Below are 20,294 nucleotides of genomic sequence, written 5' to 3'. Positions count from 1 at the left end.
TGTGATGACTTCTTCTCAAGGGTGTTAGGCCAGTGAAGTTGTGGCCCTTGATGACTTCCTTTCTGTGATCAACAACGACAAGTTTACTCTGAAGATGGAGTGTCATGCAAAGACGCGCCATCGCCCATACAGGCGAGGGAGAAAAAAGTGTGGCCCAAGGACTCCAATATAATTTCTGTATTTTTTGTTTTTTTATAATTTAGGTTGCTTACCATATGTATCACATGGTTTCTTTCCAGGGTTGTTTGTACTCCTGGTTTAGCAGAGATTGAAATTCTGAAGGAAAAAAAAATCTCCATTCGTGGGTCGGTCTTACCAGCACCGTAGCTGTGACCACCACGCCACCGGTGGGTAGTCGCCGAATCCCGCTGCTCCGATGGAAACCGCCGCGGCGCCCCGCGTCCAGGCGCTGGCCGACGCCGGCATGCCCAGCCTCCCGGCGCAGTACATCCAGCCGCCCGACCTCCGCGCGGGCCCCTCCACCTCCCCCGCCGCCTCCCTCTCCGTCCCCGTCCTGGACCTCTCGGACGCCGCCGCCGCAACAACCGACGCGGTCGGCCGCGCGTGCGCCGAGTGGGGCGCCTTCCACGTCGTCAACCACGGGGCCCCGCCGGAGCTGCTCGACGCGATGCGGGCCGCCGGGCTGGCGTTCTTCCGCGCGCCCATGGCGGAGAAGCTCCGGTTCGGCTGCGACCCGGCCAGGGGCGCCGCCGCCGAGGGTTACGGCAGCCGCATGCTCGCCAACGACGACTCCGTGCTCGACTGGCGCGACTACTTCGACCACCACACCCTCCCCGAGTCCCGCCGCGACCCCGCCCGGTGGCCCAACTTCGTCCCAGGATACAGGTACAGACTGCAGGGTAGTCTCTGGATGAGCTCCTACGCGTTAAATGTGCACGCTCCATATCTTTTATACTAGAATTTTTGGACTGCTTTGGCCATTTTATGAGGAATTCACTAATAACAAAAACATGAATTACATGCTCAGATGCAGGATTGAGTAAAAGAATTGGGGACAAAGCACACTGTCTCTGTTGTAGATTCATGTTTAGGTTCAGGAAAAACTTTATCTCGCCATTCTCTCGGACCAGTATTTCACACGCGATTTTTTTCCCATGCGATTTAATTTCTAGTACTATCTAGAAATGACCATTTCAGTGTGATTTTCTAGTTGTCTACATAGGTTCTTTCAGAATATGATTCTGAGTAGAAATTCAGCCAGATACTACTGTAGGACGACACATCGCTACTGAGATTCATTAATACATCTCATGAGCTACCTTGTATCATTGCCCCTGTTTCTACAATATCTATCACATTAACTATCTTTTTACGAGAACAAATAGCCTAATATATCTGCAATGTTTGCAGGGACACTGTTGTGAAATACAGCGACAGCATGAAAGTCCTTGCCCAAAGATTGCTGTGCATCATCTCTGAAAGTCTGAACTTGCCACCCTCCTACCTGCAAGAAGCGGTGGGAGAAGCTTATCAGAACATCACCGTTAGCTACTACTCCCCTTGTCCACAGCCAGATCTTGCTCTCGGATTGCAATCTCATTCTGACTTTGGCGCAATAACACTTCTAATACAAGATGATGTGGGTGGACTTGAGGTATTCAAGGATGGGATGTGGATACCTGTGCATCCTGTGCCTGATGCAATCCTTGTAATTCTGTCTGACCAGACAGAGGTAAAATACCTCCACATGCTTTTATGTGTTTATTACTTAACGTCCTGTTTGGCAATCCCTTGGGCAGGGGAATGGGAGTTTGCACAAGGGAGTTTGTGGAGGGATTAGGCAATGGGAAGTAGACTTTTACTTGGCGCAGTGGTAAAGCTGCTGCCTTGTGACCATGAGGTCACGGGTTCAAGTCCTGGAAACAGCCTCTTACAGAAATGTAGGGAAAGGCTGCGTACTATAGACCCAAAGTGGTCAGACCCTTCCCCGACCCTGCGCAAGCGGGAGCTACATGCACCGGGCTGCCCTTTAAGTAGACTTTTACTTCCATTCCCTTGTTGGTATATGATTGGAATTAGTGTGGGATGAAACTCTGCCCGCGAATTAACAGGGTATCCCGTCGGAAGAAAATGGTGGGAATTGGCTTTCTCAACTCCCATTCCCCTTCCCACTTAAACTCTCATTCCCTCTAATCAATCAGTGATATGACTTCTAGGGTCTGTCTAACATATATACTTACCATACCCTGTTCTATTTTGGACGACTTCAATTCAATATTTCTAGATAGCTTGTATGAATCTGATCAAAATCAACAGATGCTGGAATACTGGTAGGAATAAAACCTACTACTAGTTCAAGGATGTGCTGCTTGATATTCCATCAGCTAAAATTTAGTAAAACGTCAGGAACAATTTGTCAGTAAACTTCATTACACCAACCATTACAATTGTTTGGCGGGGCAGCACATAATGTACTGATTGAGCATCATGACACAATTTTCTTTCTTCTGTTTACATGCAGAATGCTAATTAATCCCTGTTTATTTAGCGTTCTTTTTTATGCTTTATGTTCAATGTTTTGGTGAATAAGTGCAAATCTTATCATATGGCCACGCTTCTTCTGTATGAACATTTTGTTATGTTTTCACTAGATTGACTTCTGCATGTACATTTTGTTATCTTCCATTGGATTGACATGGTCTCTGACCAAATCGTTGATTCTAAACTTAAGCTGAAGATCTCCTCCTGCATAGTTGCTAAATGGTTCTTTCATATGTTGCTCATGATTTCTACCATGATTCAGATCATAACCAATGGAAGATACAAGAGCGCCGTGCATCGAGCTGTGGTCAACGCCGACCGTGCCCGCTTGTCAGTGGCGACGTTCTACGATCCACCTAAATCTCAGAAAATATGTACTGCCCCCCAGCTCGTGAGCAAGGACCATCCGCAGAAGTATAAGGATGTGGTTTACGGCGACTATGTCTCATCCTGGTACAGCAAAGGCCCAGAGGGCAAGCGCAATATCGACGCCCTCCTGATGGAGCAATAGACAGGGCCATTGAAATGTGCCACAAAATTTGTTACACACACAACGCGAACCTGACAAACTTGGTCAATAAAGAGGTGGAAAACAAGATTGTATATAATGTGATTTGTTTGTGTGAAATTTTACTCTAGCTTTGTGCAGTTGAATGCTATGATCAATAATTCATGTCTCTTTTGATCGACCCATGTTATGTAGTACTCTCTCCATCCCCAGTACAAAGTTGTACTAAATTAACGGCACTTATTTTTGAGACGGAGGGATTATTGGACACAAGTGAGAACACAAGTTCTCTTCATCCCTAATAATGAAAGAAAATGCAGGTACAATCTGCCAGCGAGTTTTTTTTTTGCCACCGTATAATTTTTTCTGGAGGATAAATGTGAGATCTATCTAGTGTAAGTAAACACAAGTGCTAGCCCTTTTTCTCAACAGTGGCACAGGCGTTCACCAGGAAAAAAAAACCAGGGGTGAGAAGAAAATTAAATAAAAACAAAAAAATTGGGGCGTTGCGAGAATCGAACTCGCGACCTCTCGCACCCAAAGCGAGAATCATACCACTAGACCAAACGCCCAATTGATAGTAATAGTTAAACGGAAAAGTATATAACATACTTAGAAAATCGGCCACAAGCACGGCTGGGCAATGTGTTCAGGAGATCAGAGAATAATAACCGCGAATCCTTTTTAGTAAGGGAGAGAAAAAATTACGCCGTTGCCGGGGATCGAACCCGGGTCACCCGCGTGACAGGCGGGAATACTTACCACTATACTACAACGACTTGGACGGTTTTTCATTGGCGGCAAGCATATGTAAGGGCTGAATCTTGAGAACTCAAAGACTCATCCAGAATAGGGCTAGCTGAAATGGACAAAACCGCAAACGAGATCGGTGCCATGAGGATTCCTTCAAATGGATAGAGAGAGAGAGGCCATGGAGGAGCACCTGTGCCGACGGCGCGCAGCGGAGGTCGGACACCAATTGGCCAGCCCCGCGAGGAGGCGCGACGAGTGGAGCGATAGCGGAGGCGTGGGGAGAGGTGGTGACGGCTCGGCACAACACCGATGAGTGATGAGGGGAGTCGCGAGGGCACACTGTGAGCCGGCGTTGGGAAGGAGAGAGCTAGAGCAAATAGAGCATCTCCAGCTGCGCCCCCAACAGGCCCTCCCCAGGCGTTTTTTCCCCGCCGGCACCGAAAAAACGCCTCAGTCGCGCCCCCAAGACGCTGAATTCCGCCGGCTCGGTCCGTTTTTGCGCCTGGCGATCGCAGGCCAAACCCGACGCACTGGGAGGCGCTCGGGGCTCCGGCGCAAGGGAAAAGCGCACCTGGGGCCACATTGTCAGGCGAAAAGTCAAGCCGACCGTCCAGATTTGCCTCCGACCCCCCCGCGCTCGGCCGCCACTCTACCGATCCCGGCACCGTTCACCGCCCACCACAGCTAGATAGACCATTCCCCGCCAAAAAAAGAAGAGGTTTCGCCGAGGCAGCCTCTCCACCGCCGTCCGGCCAACTTTTTCGGCGTTCCGGCCAGGGCCTGTACACCGGTGGGTGTGCGCCCACCTCGCCCGCAAGGTCTTCGGTAATTTGCCCGGCCCGGCGATGGACTCGGACGACGAGGAGGCGCTCGCAGTGTTGCTGGAGGAGGAAGCCAAAGCCGACGTCCATGAGCAGGAGCATCTCATGGTGCTCACTGCCCTCGCCGACCTGCTCGTGAGCAGTGAAAAGCCGCGGCGAGGTGGCTCAGCGCCGGGGCGGGTGAAAGCAAAGAACCGACATTGTCTGGAAGGCTACTGCATGCTCTACTTCGACTACTTTGCCGACGCTCCATTGCACGGTGAGAAAATATTTCGGCGCCGTTATCGGATGAGCCGAAATCTTTTCCTCAGGATTGTGAATTCCATCCAGGAGTTCGACAACTACTTCAAGTGCAAGAAGGATTGCACTGACACACTTGGATTCACCTCAATCCAGAAATGCACGACAACTATGAGGATGCTTGCATACGGAGCTCCCGACGATTCACTCGACGACTATGGGCACATGGCCGAGTCCACCACCATTTAGTGTTTCTACAAGTTCTGCAGGGCAGTGGTGGCAGTGTTTGGACCGCAATACTTGCAAACACCCAATGCGAAAGACACTGCTCGTATCCTAGCACAGAATGCAGCAAGAGGATTTCCTGGGATGCTTGGAACCATCGACTGCATGCATTGGAAATGGAAGAACTGTCCATTTGCTTGGCAGGGGTTGTACAAAGGCGCAAAGGCGGTTGCAGTGTGGTACTTGAGGCAGTGTCCATACATGACCTCTTGATTTGGCACTCTTTCTTTGGGATGTCAAGAACTCACAATGACATCAACGTCCTGCAGTGCTCCCTTTTCTTTGCCAAGCTTGTTGAAGGTCATTCTCCTCCGGTGAACTTCGAGGTCAATGGGCGACACTACAACAAGGGGTACTACCTAGCTGACGGCATCTATCCGAGATGGTCGACATTTGTGAAGACTATCTCAAACCCTATGCCAGGAGGCAAGAATGCCTTCTTTGCGAAGGTTCAGGAGGCTTGCAGGAAGGATGTCGAGCGGGCATTTGGTGTGCTCCAATCTCGATTTGCTGTTGTCCGGTTCCCTGCTCAGACCTGGTCGAAAGATCAAATGTGGGAGATCATGACTTGCTGTGTCATCTTGCACACCATGATCATTGAGAGCGAGCAGGAAGAGCAAGTGTTTGACACAAAACCATATTACAGGCAGGGTCCTCTTGCCCAAGTTGATCACTGCTACCTCTTGAGCACTGCGTTGGTTTTCCCTTGAAGAGGAAAGGGTGATGCAGCAAAGTAGCGTGTATTTCCCTCAGTTCTTGAGAACCAAGGTATCAATCCAGTAGGAGGCTCCTCAAAAGTCCCACGCACCTACACAAACAAACAAGAACCTCACAACCAACGCGATAAAGGGGTTGTCAATCCCTTCACGGTAACTGAAGGAAATATGCCCTAGAGGCAATAATAAAGTTATTATTTATTTCCTTATGTCATGATAAATGTTTATTTTTCATGCTAGAATTGTATTAACCGGAAACATAATACATGTGTGAATACATAGACAAACATAGTGTTACTAGTATGCCTCTACTTGACTAGCTCGTTTATCAAAGATGGTTGAGTTTCCTAATCATAGACATGAGTTGTCATTTGATTAACGGGATCACATCATTAGGAGAATGATGTGATTGACTTGACCCATTCCGTTAGCTTAGCACTTGATCGTTTCAGTTTACTGCTATTACTTTCTTCATGACTTGTACATGTTCCTATGACTATGAGATTATGCAACTCCCGATTACAGGAGGAACACTTTGTGTGCTACCAAACGTCACACTGTAACTGGGTGATTATAAAGGTGCTCTACAGGTGTCTCCGATGGTACTTGTTGGGTTGGCATAGATCGAGATTAGGATTTTTCACTCCGATTGTCGGAGAGGTATCTCTGGGCCCTCTCGGTAATGCACATCACTATAAGCCTTGCAAGCAATGTGACTAATGAGTTAGTTGCGGGATGATGCATTACAGAACGATTAAAGAGACATGCCGATAACGAGATTGAGCTAGGTATTGAGATACCGACGATCGAATCCCGGGCAAGTAACATACCGATGACAAAGGGAACAACATATGTTGTTATGCGGTTTGACCGATAAAGATCTTCGTAGAATATGTAGGAGCCAATATGAGCATCCAGGTTCCGCTATTGGTTATTGACCGGAGACGTGTATCGGTCATGTCTACATAGTTCTCGAACCTGTAGGGTCCGCACGCTTAAAGTTCGGTGACGATCGGTATTATGAGTTTTTGTGTTTTGATGTACCGAAGGTAGTTCAGAGTCCCGGATATGATGACGGACATGACGATGAGTCTTGAAATGGTCGATACGTAAAGATCAATATATTGGACGACTATGTTTGGTCACCGGAATGGTTTCGGGAGGTTTCAGACATATACTAGAGTACCGGGGGGTTACCGGAACCCCACGGGGGGTTTATTGGGCCTCATGGGCCCTAGTGGAGAAGAGGAGGGGCGGCCAGGGCAGGCCGTGTGCCCCCCTTTCCTTCCCCTCTCGCCCTCCCTTCCCCCCTTCTCCTACTCCTACTAGGAAAGGAGGAGTCCTACTCCCGGTGGGAGTAGGACTCCCCCCTTGGCGCACCCTCCTCCTCCTGGCCGGCTGCCTCCCCCTAGCTTCTTTATATACGGGGGTAGGGGGGCACCCCATAGACACACAAGTTGATCTGTTGATCTCTCCCAGCCGTGTGCGGTGCCCCCCTCCACCATATTCCACATCGGTAATATCATATCGAGGCTTAGGCGAAGCCCTGCGTCGGTAGCATCATGAACACCGTCATCACGCCGTCGTGCTGACGGAACTGTCCCGCAACGCTCTGCTAGATCGGAGTTCGTGGGATGTCATCGAGCTGAACGTGTGCTGAACTCGGAGGTGCCGTGCGTTCGGTACTTGGTTCGGTCGGATCGTGAAGACGTTCGACTACATCAACCGCGTTGTCATAACGCTTCTGCTTTCAGTCTACAAGGGTACATGGACACACTCTCCCCTCTTGTTGCTATGCATCACCATGATCTTGCGTAGAATTTTTTTGAAATTGCTACGTTCCCCAACAGTGGCATCCGAGCCAGGTTTATGCGTAGATGTTATATGCACGAGTAGAACACAAGTGAGTTGTGGGCGATACAAGTCATACTGCTTACCAGCATGTCATACCTTGGTTCGGCGGTATTGTTGAATGAAGTGGCCCAGACCGACATTATGCCTACGCTTAAGCGAGACTGGTTCTACCGACGTGCTTTTGCACAGAGGTGGCGGGCGGGTGTCCATTTCTCCAACTTTAGTTGAACCGAGTGTGGCTACGCCCGGTCCTTGTGAAGGTTAAAACATCACTAACTTGACGAAATATCGTTGTGGTTTTGATGCATAGGTAAGAATGGTTCTTGCTAAGCCTGTAGCAGCCACGTAAAACTTGCAACAACAAAGTAGAGGACATCTAACTTGTTTTTGTAGGGCATGCTGTGATGTGATATGGTCAAGACATGATGCTAAATTTTATTGTATGAGATGATCATGTTTTGTAACCGAGTTATCGGCAACTGGCAGGAGCCATATGGTTGTCGCTTTATTGTATGCAATGCAATTGCCCTATAATTGCTTTACTTTATCACTAAGCGGTAGCGATAGTCGTAGAAGCAATAGTTGGGGAGACGACAACGATGCTACGATGGAGATCAAGGTGTCGCGCCGGTGACGATGGTGATCATGATGGTGCTTTGGAGATGGAGATCAAAGGCACAAGATGATGATGGCCATATCATATCACTTATATTTATTGCATGTGATGTTTATCTTTTATGCATCTTATTTTGCTTAGATCGACGGTAGCATTATAAGATGACCTCTCACTAAATTTCAAGGTATAAGTGTTCTCCCCGAGTATGCACCATTGCTACAGTTCTTCGTGCTGAGACACCACGTGATGACCGGGTGTGATAAGCTCTACGCTCACATACAATGGGTGCAATCCAGTTTTGCACACGCAGAATACTCGGGTTAAACTTGACGAGCCTAGCATATGCATATATGGCCTCGGAACACTGGAGACCGAAAGGTCGAGCGTGAATCATATAGTAGATATGATCAACATAGTGATGTTCACCATTGAAAACTACTCCATCTCACGTGATGATCGGACATGGTTTAGTTGATTTGGATCACGTGATCACTTAGATGATCAGAGGGATGTCTATCTAAGTGGGAGTTCTTAAGTATGATTAATTGAGCTTTAATTTATCATGAACTTAGTACCCGATAGTATTTTTCATATCTATGTTGTTGTAGATAGATGGCCCATGCTATTGTTCCGTTGAATTTTATTCCGTTCCTTGAGAAAGAAAAGTTGAAAGATGATGGTAGCAATTACATGAACTGGGTCCGTAACTTGAGGATTATCCTCATTGCTGCATAGAAGAATTACGTCCTGGAAGCACCGCTGGGTGCCAGGCCTGCTGCAGATGCAACTAACGACATTAAGAACGTCTGGTAGAGCAAAGTTGATGATTACTCGATAGTTCAGTGTGCCATGCTTTACAGCTTAGAACCGGGACTTCAACAACGTTTTGAACGTCATGGAGCATATGAGATGTTCCAGGAGTAGAAGTTAATATTTCAAGCAAATGCACCGATTGAGAGATGTGAAGTCTCCAATAAGTTCTACAGCTGCAAGATGGAGGAGAATAGTTTTGTCAGTGAACATATACTCAAAATGTCTGGGTATAACAATCACTTGATTCAACTGGGAGTTAATCTTCTGGGTGATAGTGTCAATGACAGAATTCTTCAATCACTGCCACCAAGCTACAAGAGCTTCGTGATGAACTATAATATGCAAGGGATGGATAAGACAATTCTCGAGCTCTTCGCAATGCTAAAGGCTGCGGAAGTAGAAATCAAGAAGGAGCATCAAGTGTTGATGGTCAATAAGACCACCAGTTTCAAGAAAAAGGGTAAAGGGAAGAAGAAGGGGAACTTCAAGAAGAACGGCAATCAAGTTGCTGCTCAAGAGAAGAAACCTAAATCTGGACCTAAGCCTGAGATTGAGTGCTTCTACTGCAAAGGGACTGGTCACTGGAAGCGGAACTGCCCAAAGTATTTGGCGGATAAGAAGGATGGCAAGGTGAACAAGGTATATGTGATATACATGTTATTGATGTGTACCTTACTAATGCTCGCAGTAGCACCTGGGTATTTGATACTGGTTCTGTTGCTAATATTTGCAACTCGAAACAGGGGCTATGGATTAAGCGAAGATTGGCTAAGGACGAGGTGACGATGCGCGTGGGAAATGGTTCCAGAGTCGATGTGATCGCCGTCGGCATGCTACCTCTACATCTACCTTCGGGATTAGTTTTAGACCTAAATAACTGTTATTTGGTGCTAGCGTTAAGCATGAACATTATATCTGGATCTTGTTTGATGCGAGACGGTTATTCATTTAAATCAGAGAATAATGGTTGTTCTATTTATATGAGTAATATCTTTTATGGTCATGCACCCTTTAAGAGTGGTCTATTTATATGGAATCTCGATAGTAGTGATACACATATTCATAATATTGAAGCCAAAATATGCAGAGTTGATAATGACAGTGCAACTTATTTGTGGCACTGCCGTTTAGGTCATATTGGTGTAAAGCGCATGAAGAAACTCCATACTGATGGACTTTTGGAATCACTTGATTATGAATCACTTGGTACTTGCGAACCATGCCTCATGGGAAAGATGACTAAAACGCCGTTCTCCGGAACAATGGAGCGAGCAACAGATTTGTTGGAGATCATACATACTGATGTGTGTGGTTTGATGAATGTTGAAGCTCGCTGCTGGTATCGTTATTTTCTCACCTTCATAGATGATTTGAGCAGATATGGGTATATCTACTTAATGAAACATAAGTCTGAAACATTTGAAAAGTTCAAAGAATTTCAGAGTGAAGTGGAAAATCATCGTAATAGGAAAATAAAGTTTCTATGATCTCATCGTGGAGGAGAATATTTGAGTTACGAGTTTGGTCTTCATTTGAAACAACGCGGAATAGTTTCGCAACTCACGCCACCCGGAACATCACAACGTAATGGTGTGTACGAACGTCGTAATCGTACTTTACTAGATATGTCGCGATCTATGATGTCTCTTACTGACTTACTGCTATCATTTTTGGGTTATGCTTTGGAGACGGTTGCATTCACATTAAATAGGGCACCATGGAAATCCATTGAGACGACGCCTTATGAACTATGGTTTGGTAAGAAACCAAAGTTGTCGTTTCTTAAAGTTTTGGGCTGCGATGCTTATGTGAAAAAGTTTCAACCTGATAAGCTCGAACCTAAATCAGAGAAATGTGTCTTCATAGGATACCCAAAGGAAACTGTTGGGTACACCTTCTATCATAGATCCGAAGGCAAGACATTTGTTGCTAAGAATGGATCCTTTCTAGGGAAGGAGTTTCTCTCGAAAGAAGTGAGTGGGAGGAAGGTAGAACTTGATGAGGTAACTGTACCTGCTCCCTTATTGGAAAGTAGTTCATCACAGAAACCGGTTCATGTGACACCTACACCAATTAGTGAGGAAGCTAATGATGTTGATCATAAAACTTCATATCAAGTTACTACTGAACCTCGTAGGTCAACCAGAGTAAGATCCACACCAGAGTGGTACGGTAATCCTATTCTGGAGGTCATTTTACTTGACCAAGGTGAACCTATGAACTATGAAGAAGCAATGGTGAGCCCAGATTCCGCAAAATGGCTTGAGGCCATGAAATCTGAGATGGGATCTGATGTCTACTACACAACCTTCTTCTTGTAGACGTTGTTGGGCCTGCAAGTGCACAGGTTTGTAGGACAATAGAAAATTTCCCTCAAGTGGATGACCTAAGGTTTATCAATCCGTAGGAGGCGTAGGATGAAGATGGTCTCTCTCAAGCAACCCTGCAACCAAATAACAAAGAGTCTCTTGTGTCCCCAACACACCCAATACAATGGCAAATTGTATAGGTGCACTAGTTCGGCGAAGAGATGGTGATACAAGTGCAATATGGATGGTAGATAAGGGTATTTGTAATCTTAAATTATAAAAACAGCAAGGTAGCGAGCGGTAAAAGTGAGCATAAACGGTATTGCAATGATAGGAAACAAGGCCTAGGGTTCATACTTTCACTAGTGCAAGTTCTCTCAACAATAATAACATAGATAGATCATATAACAAGCCCTCAACATGCAACAAAGAGTCACTCCAAAGACACTAATAGCGGAGAACAAACATAGAGATTATGGTAGGGTACGAAACCACCTCAAAGTTATCCGTTCAGATCGATCTATAAAAGAGTTCATACTAGAATAACACTGAAAGATCGTGGATGTCGCCTAGAGGGGGGGGTGAATAGGCGCTTTAAAATAATTACGGTTTAGGCTTGAACAAATGCGGAATAAACCTAGCGGTTAATTTGTCAAGCACAAAACCTACAACAACTAGGCTCACCTATGTGCACCAACAACTTATGCTAAGCAAGATAAGCAACTATGTGATAGCAAGATATATGACAAAGAACAATATGGTTATCAAAAAGTAAAGTGCATAAGTAAAGGGGCTCGGGTAAGAGATAACCGAGGCACGCAGAGACGACGATGTATCCCGAAGTTCACACCCTTGCGGATGCTGATCTCCGTTTAGAGAGGTTTGGAGGCACAATGCTCCCCAAGAAGCCACTAGGGCCACCGTAATCTCCTCACGCCCTCGCACAATGCAAGATGCCATGAATCCACTAAGGGACCCTTGAGGGAGGTCACCGAACCCGTACAAATGGCAACCCTTGGGGGCGGTCACCGAACCCGTACACTTTGGCAACCCTTGGGGCGGTCACCGGTACCCGTCAAATTGCTCGGGGCGATCTCCACAACCTAATTGGAGACCCCGACGCTTGCCCGGAGCTTTACACCACAATGATTGAGCTCCGAACACCACCAACCGTCTAGGGCGCCCAAGCACCCAAGAGGAACAAGCTCAAGGGTACCAAGCACCCAAGAGTAATAAGCTTCTCAACTTGTAACTTCCACGAATCACCGTGGAGAACTCAAACCGATGCACCAAATGCAATGGCAAGGGCACACGGAGTGCCCAAGTCCTTCTCTCCCAAATCCCACCAAAGCAACTAATGCTAGGGAGGAAAATGAGAGGAAGAACGAAAGAAGAACACGAAGAACTCCAAGACCTAGATCCAAGGGGTTCCCCTCACTTAGAGGAGAAAGTGATTGGTGGAAACGTGGATCTAGATCTCCTCTCTCTTTTCCCTCAAAAACTAGCAAGAATCCATGGAGGGATTGAGAGTTAGCAAGCTCGAAGAAGGTCAACAATGGGGAAAGAACACGAGCTCAAAGGATAAGGTTCAATGGGGAAGAAGACCCCTTTATATAGTGGGGGAACCAATCCAACCATTACCCCCACTGAACAGCCACGCACAGAGCGGTACTACCACTTGGGAAGGGCGGTACTACCGCTGAGGGCAGTACTACCGCTCTCACCCAGCGGTACTGCCGCGCTGACGAGGAGGACAGGGCCCTGGCCCCAGAGCGGTACTATCGTGGGAGTAGGCGCGGTACTACCGCTTGGAGCGGTACTACCGCCACTACTACCGCACTTAGTACCGCAAAACCCGACACGAAAAATGACGGTCTCGAATCGAGGCGGTAGTAGCTCGGAACCACTGCGGTACTACGGCCGAAGACCACAAGCGGTACTACCGCTAGGAGAGCGGTACTACCGCTTGGGGAGCGGTACTACCGCTTGGGGAGCGGTACTACCGCTTGGGGAGCGGTACTACCGCTCTGGGAGTGGTACTACCGCTTGAGTGCTTCGGCGGTACTACCGCTGTGGACCACGGTACTACCGCTGGCGCCATCCTCAAGCCACTACCACGGAAACAACGAATACTCCAAGGAAACCAGAACTGCCATAACTTCTGCAAATGAGCTCCGAATTGAGCAAACTCAAGCTTGTTTGAAACAAGACAACGAGTAGCATCAAAACAGGGGAGGTATGCTTAGCAAACAAAGGAGTGACACCTCCAAGAGAGAAGAACCGGCATACCCTCCAACATCGAAAACATCATAGAAGATGCATGAACTCCGTTTTCGATGAACTCGAGCTTGACATGAACATGACCAAAAGCTCCAAATCTCACAAGGAGAAGAACCAAACAAGAACCAATAAAGATGATGCAAGGATGCAATGGTTTGAGCTCTCAACGAATGATACGATCAAGCAACTCATCGAGAGGCCCCCTTGATAGTACGACAAACGATCCTATAACCCGGTCTCCCACAACTACCATGAGACCGATAAAATAGAAAACCTATCAAGGGCAAACCTTTGCCTTGCACATGGTCCACTTGAGCTAGATGATGACGATCTTGACTCCCTCAAGTTGGACCACCTTTCTTGATTGCGTTGGTTCGATGAAGACTAGTTGATTGCTCCCCCATACTCCACTATGGGTGAGCCACTCTTCCGCTCATCTTCACAAGTCCATTGTCACCACAATGGACGGCAAACTTCAAGCACTTGATCTCTTCGTGATGCATCACTTGAACTTGCACACCGCAATCTAACCCCACAAAGAACTCTCACGAAGACCATGGGTTAGCATGTTGGGGAACGTTGCAGAAAATTAAAATTTTTCCTACGGTTTCACCAAGATCCATCTATGAGTTCATCTAAGCAACGAGTCTAGGGAGAGAGTTTGCATCTACATACCACTTGTAGATCGCGTGCGGAAGCTTGCAAGGTGATGATGTAGTCGTACTCGACGTGATCCAAATCACCGATGACCTGCGCCGAACGGACGGCACCTCCGCGTTCAACACACGTACGGAACAGCCACGTCTCCTCCTTCTTGATCCAGCAAGGAAGGGAGGAGAGGTTGAGGGAGATGGCACCAGCAGCAGCACGACGGCGTGGTGTTGGTGGAGCTGCAGTACTCCGGCAGAGCTTCGCTAAGCACTATGGAGGTGGAGGAGGTGTTGGGGAGGGAGAAGGAGGCAACCAAAGGCCAGGGCGTTCAGGTATGAAGTCCCTCCTCTCCCCCCACTATATATAGGGGTGCCAAGGGGGGGTGGCCGGCCCTAGGAGATCAAATCTCCTAGGGGGTGCGGCGGCCAAGGGGGGTTTTCCCTCCCCCCAAGGCACCTAGGAGGTGCCTTACCCTCCTAGGACTCTTGCCCCCCTTGAACCCTAGGCGCATGGGCCTATGTGGGGCTGGTGCCCTTGGCCCATTAGGCCAAGGCGCACCCCCCTACAGCCCATGTGGCCCCCCGGGACAGGTGGACCCACCCGGTGGACCCCCGGGACCCTTCCGGTGGTCCCGGTACAATACCGATAACCCCGAAACTTGTCCCGATGCCCGAAACAGGACTTCCCATATATAAATCTTTACCTCCGGACCATTCCGGAACTCCTCGTGACGTCCGGGATCTCATCCGGGACTCCGAACAACATTCGGGTTACTGCATATACATATCCCTATAACCCTAGCGTAACTGAACCTTAAGTGTGTAGACCCTACGGGTTCGGGAGACATGCAGACATGACCGAGACTCTCTTAGTCAATAACCATCAGCGGGATCTGGATACCCATGATGGCTCCCACATGCTCCTCGATGTTGTCATCGGATGAACCACTATGTCGAGGATTCGATCAAACCCTGTATGCAATTCCCTTTGTCAATCGATACGTTACTTGCCCGAGACTCGATCGTCGGTATCCCAATACCTTGTTCAGTCTCGTTACCGGCAAGTCACTTTACTCGTACCGTAATGCATGATCCTGTGTCCAACACCTTGGTCACATTGAGCTCAATATGATGATGCATTACCGAGTGGGCCCAGAGATACCTCTCCGTCATACGGAGTGACAAATCCCAGTCTCGATCCGTGTCAACCCAACAGCTACTTTCGGAGATACCTGTAATGTACCTTTATAGTCACCCAGTTACGTTGTGACGTTTGGTACACCCAAGGCATTCTTACGGTATCCGGGAGTTACACGATCTCATGGTCGAAGGAAGAGATACTTGACACTTGCAAAGCTCTAGCAAAACGAATTACACGATCTTTTATGCTATGCTTAGGATTGGGTCTTGTCCATCACATCATTCTCCCAATGATGTGATCCCGTTATCAACTACATCCAATGTCCATAGTCAGGAAACCATGACTATCTGTTGATCACAACGAGCTGGTCAACTAGAGGCTTACCAGGGACATAGTGTGGTCTAAGTATTCACACGTGTATTACGATTTCCGGATAATACAGTTATAGCATGAATACAAGACAATTATCATGAACAATGAAATATAATAATACTTTTATTATTGCCTCTAGGGCATATTTCCAACAGTCTCCCACTTGCACTAGAGTCACTAATCTAGTTACATTGTGATGAATCGAACACCCATAGAGTTCTGGTGTTGATCATGTTTTGCACGCGAGAGAGGTTTAGTCAGCGGATCTGCGACATTCAGATCCGTGTGCACTTTGCAAATCTCTATGTCTCCATCTTGAACATTTTCACGGATGGAGTTGAAACGACGCTTGATGTGCCTGGTCTTCTTGTGAAACCTGGGCTCCTTTGCGAGGGCAATAGCTCCATTGTTGTCACAGAAGAGTTTGATCGGCCCCGACGCATTGGGTATGACTCCTAGGTCGGTGATGAACTCCTTCACCCAAATCGCTTCATGTGCTGCCTCCGAGGCTGCCATGTACTCCGCTTCACACGTAGATCCCGCCACGACGCTCTGCTTGCAGCTGCACCAGCTTACTGCTCCACCATTCAACATATACACGTATCCGGTTTGTGACTTAGAGTCATCCGGATCTGAGTCGAAGCTAGCGTCGACGTAACCCTTTACGACGAGCTCTTCGTCTCCTCCATAAACGAGAAACATGTCCTTTGTCCTTTTCAGGTACTTCAGGATATTCTTGACCGCTGTCCAGTGTTCCTTGCCGGGATTACTTTGGTATCTTGCTACCAAACTTACGGCAAGGTTTACATCGGGTCTGGTACACAGCATGGCATACATAATAGATCCTATGGCTGAAGCATAGGGGATGACACTCATCTCTTCTTTATCTTTTGCTGTGGTCGGTGACTGAGCTGAGCTCAGTCTCATACCTTGTAACATAGGCAAGAACCCCTTCTTGGACTGATCCATTCTGAATCTCTTCAAAATCTTATCAAGGTATGTACTTTGTGAAAGACCTATGAGGCGTCTCGATCTATCTCTATAGATCTTGATGCCTAATATATAAGCAGCTTCTCCAAGGTCCTTCATTGAAAAACACTTATTCAAGTAGGCCTTAATGCTGTCCAGAAATTCTATATTATTTCCCATCAGGAGTATGTCATCTACATATAATATGAGAAATGCTACAGAGCTCCCACTCACTTTCTTGTAAACGCAAGCTTCTCCATAAGTCTGCATAAACCCAAACGCTTTGATCATCTCATCAAAGCGAATGTTCCAACTCCGAGATGCTTGCACCAGTCCATAAATGGATCGCTGGAGCTTGCATACTTTGTTAGCGTTCTGAGGATCGACAAAACCTTCCGGCTGCATCATATACAGTTCTTCCTTAAGATGCCCGTTAAGGAATGCTGTTTTGACGTCCATCTGCCATATCTCATAATCATAGTATGCGGCAATTGCTAACATGATTCGGACGGACTTTAGCTTCGCTACGGGAGAGAATGTCTCGTCGTAGTCAATCCCTTGAACCTGTCGATAACCCTTAGCGACAAGTCGAGCTTTATAGATGGTAACATTACCATCCGCGTCCGTCTTCTTCTTAAAGATCCATTTGTTTTCTATCGCTCGCCGATCATCGGGCAAGTCTGTCAAAGTCCATACTTTGTTTTCATACATGGATTCTATCTCGGATTTCACGGCTTCAAGCCATTTGTTGGAATCCGGGCCCGTCATTGCTTCTTCATAGTTCGAAGGTTCATTGTTGTCTAACAACATGATTTCCAGGACAGGGTTGCCGTACCACTCTGGTGCGGAACGTGTCCTTGTGGACCTACGAAGTTCAGCAGTAACTTGATCCGAAGTACCTTGATCATTATCATGGTTTTCCTCTTCAGTTGGTGTGGGCATCACAGGAACGGTTTCCTGTGCTGCGTCACTATCCCGCTCAAGAGGTAGTACTTCATCGAGTTCTACTTTCCTCCCACTTACTTCTTTCAAGAGAAACTCTTTTTCCAGAAAGCATCCATTCTTGGCAACAAAGATCTTGCCTTCGGATCTTAAGTAGAAGGTATACCCTATAGTTTCCTTAGGGTATCCTATGAATACGCATTTTTCCGACTTGGGTTCGAGCTTTTCAGGTTGAAGTTTCTTGACATAAGCTTCGCATCCCCAAACTTTTAGAAACGACAGCTTAGGTTTCTTGCCAAACCATAATTCATACGGTGTCGTCTCAATGGATTTAGACGGTGCCCTATTTAAAGTGAATGTAGCTGTCTCTAGAGCGTATCCCCAAAATGATAGAGGTAAATCGGTAAGAGACATCATAGACCGCACCATATCCAATAGAGTGCGATTACGACGTTCGGACACACCGTTTCGCTGAGGTGTTCCAGGCGGCGTGAGCTGTGAAACGATTCCACATTTCTTTAAGTGTGTACCAAATTCGTGACTTAAGTATTCTCCTCCACGATCTGATCGTAAGAATTTTATCTTTCGGTCACGTTGATTCTCCACCTCATTCTGAAATTCCTTGAACTTTTCAAAGGTCTCAGACTTGTGTTTCATTAAGTAGACATACCCATATCTACTCAAGTCATCTGTGAGAGTGAGAACATAACGATATCCTCCGCGAGCCTCAACGCTCATTGGACCGCACACATCGGTATGTATGATTTCCAACAAGTTGGTTGCTCGCTCCATTGTTCCGGAGAACGGAGTCTTGGTCATTTTACCTAAGAGGCATGGTTCGCACGTGTCAAACGATTCATAATCAAGAGACTCTAAAAGTCCATCGGCATGGAGCTTCTTCATGCGCTTGACACCAATGTGACCAAGGCGGCAGTGCCACAAGTATGTGGGACTATCGTTATCAACTTTAAATCTTTTGGCATCTACACTATGAACATGTGTAATATTACGCTCGAGATTCATTAAGAATAAACCATTGACCATCGGAGCATGACCATAAAACATATCTCTCATATAAATCGAACAACCATTATTCTCAGACTTAAATGAGTAGCCATCTCGTATTAAACGAGATCCAGATACAATGTTCATGCTCAAACTTGGCACTAAATAACAATTATTAAGGTTCAAAACTAATCCCGTAGGTAAATGTAGAGGCAGCGTGCCGACAGCGATCACATCGACTCTGGAACCATTCCCGACGCGCATTGTCACCTCGTCCTTCGCCAGTCTCCGTTTATTCCGCAGCTCCTGCTGTGAGTTACAAATATGAGCAACGGCACCGGTATCAAATACCCAGGAGTTACTACGAGTACTGGTAAGGTACACATCAATCACATGTATATCAAATATACCTTTGGTGTTGCCGGCCTTCTTATCTGCTAAGTATTTGGGGCAGTGCCGCTTCCAGTGACCCTTCCCCTTGCAATAAAAGCACTCAGTCTCAGGCTTGGGTCCATTCTTTGACTTCTTCCCGGTAACTGGCTTACCAGGCGCGGCAACATCTTTGCCATCCTTCTTGAAGTTCTTCTTACCCTTGCCCTTCTTGAACTTAGTGGTCTTATTGACCATCAACACTTGATGTTCTTTCTTGATTTCAGCCTCTGCTGACTTCAGCATCGAGAACACTTCAGGAATGGTCTTTTCCATTCCCTGCATGTTGTAGTTCATCACAAAGCTCTTGTAGCTTGGTGGGAGCGACTGGAGGATTCTGTCAATGACCGCCTCATCTGGGAGGTTAATGTTCAGCTGGGTTATACGGTTGTGCAACCCAGACATCTTCAGGATGTGCTCACTGACAGAACTGTTTTCCTCCATCTTACAACTGTAGAACTTGTCGGAGACATCATATCTCTCGACCCGGGCATGAGCTTGAAAAACTAGTTTCAGCTCTTCGAACATCTCATATGCTCCGTGATGCTCAAAACGCTTTTGGAGCCCCGGTTCTAAGCTGTAAAGCATGCCGCACTGAACGAGGGAGTAATCATCAGCGCGAGACTGCCAAGCATTCATAATGTCTTGGTTCTCTGGGACGGGAGCGTCACCTAGCGGTCCTTCTAGGACATATTGTTTCCTGGCAGCTATGAGGATGACCCTCAGGTTCCGGACCCAGTCCGTATAGTTGCTGCCATCATCTTTCAGCTTGGTTTTCTCTAGGAACGCGTTGAAGTTCATGTTGAAATTAGCGTTGGCCATTGATCTACAAGACATATTTGCAAAGGTTTTAGACTAAGTTCATGATAATAAAGTTCTAATCAAATTATGAACTCCCACTTAGATTAGACATCCCTTTAGTCATCTAAGTGTTACACGATCCGAGTCGACTAGCCCGTGTCCGATCATCACGTGAGACGGACTAGTCATCGTCGGTGAACATTTTCATGTTGATCGTATCTTCCATACGACTCGTGTTCGACCTTTCGGTCTCCGTGTTCCGAGGCCATGTCTGCACATGCTAGGCTC

At 47.0% G+C, this 20,294-nt stretch overlaps 1 protein-coding gene and 2 non-coding genes across 3 annotated transcripts; 1 reads left to right on the top strand and 2 right to left on the bottom strand.

Annotated features, from left to right (window-relative positions):
• Positions 1 to 273: 273 nt before the first annotated feature.
• On the top strand, positions 274 to 3,168 carry LOC123161535 (jasmonate-induced oxygenase 4). The gene is made up of 3 exons (XM_044579348.1): positions 274 to 846; positions 1,372 to 1,693; positions 2,765 to 3,168. The coding sequence occupies exons 1-3, from the start codon at positions 377 to 379 to the stop codon at positions 3,011 to 3,013; spliced, it is 1,041 nt and encodes a 346-aa protein (XP_044435283.1). The 5' UTR covers positions 274 to 376; the 3' UTR covers positions 3,014 to 3,168.
• Positions 3,169 to 3,510: 342 nt separating this feature from the next.
• TRNAP-UGG (transfer RNA proline (anticodon UGG)) lies at positions 3,511 to 3,582 on the bottom strand. Its single transcript has one exon. It is a non-coding gene; the product is annotated as a tRNA-Pro (tRNA).
• A 135-nt stretch (positions 3,583 to 3,717) lies between these two features.
• TRNAD-GUC (transfer RNA aspartic acid (anticodon GUC)) lies at positions 3,718 to 3,789 on the bottom strand. Its single transcript has one exon. It is a non-coding gene; the product is annotated as a tRNA-Asp (tRNA).
• Between the last annotated feature and the right edge of the window lie 16,505 nt (positions 3,790 to 20,294).

The sequence above is a fragment of the Triticum aestivum genome, chromosome 7B (assembly GCF_018294505.1).
Source record: "Triticum aestivum cultivar Chinese Spring chromosome 7B, IWGSC CS RefSeq v2.1, whole genome shotgun sequence".
Taxonomy (NCBI): domain Eukaryota; kingdom Viridiplantae; phylum Streptophyta; class Magnoliopsida; order Poales; family Poaceae; genus Triticum; species Triticum aestivum.
This window is presented reverse-complemented; position numbering and strand designations above follow the sequence as displayed.

Coding starts and splice junctions, on each gene's coding strand:
- LOC123161535 (XM_044579348.1), top strand. CDS start 377: ATGGAAACCGCCGCGGCGCCCCGCGTCCAGGCGCTGGCCGACGCCGGC. Junction 847..1,371: donor AACTTCGTCCCAGGATACAG/GTACAGACTGCA, acceptor CAATGTTTGCAG/GGACACTGTTGTGAAATACA. Junction 1,694..2,764: donor TTCTGTCTGACCAGACAGAG/GTAAAATACCTC, acceptor ACCATGATTCAG/ATCATAACCAATGGAAGATA.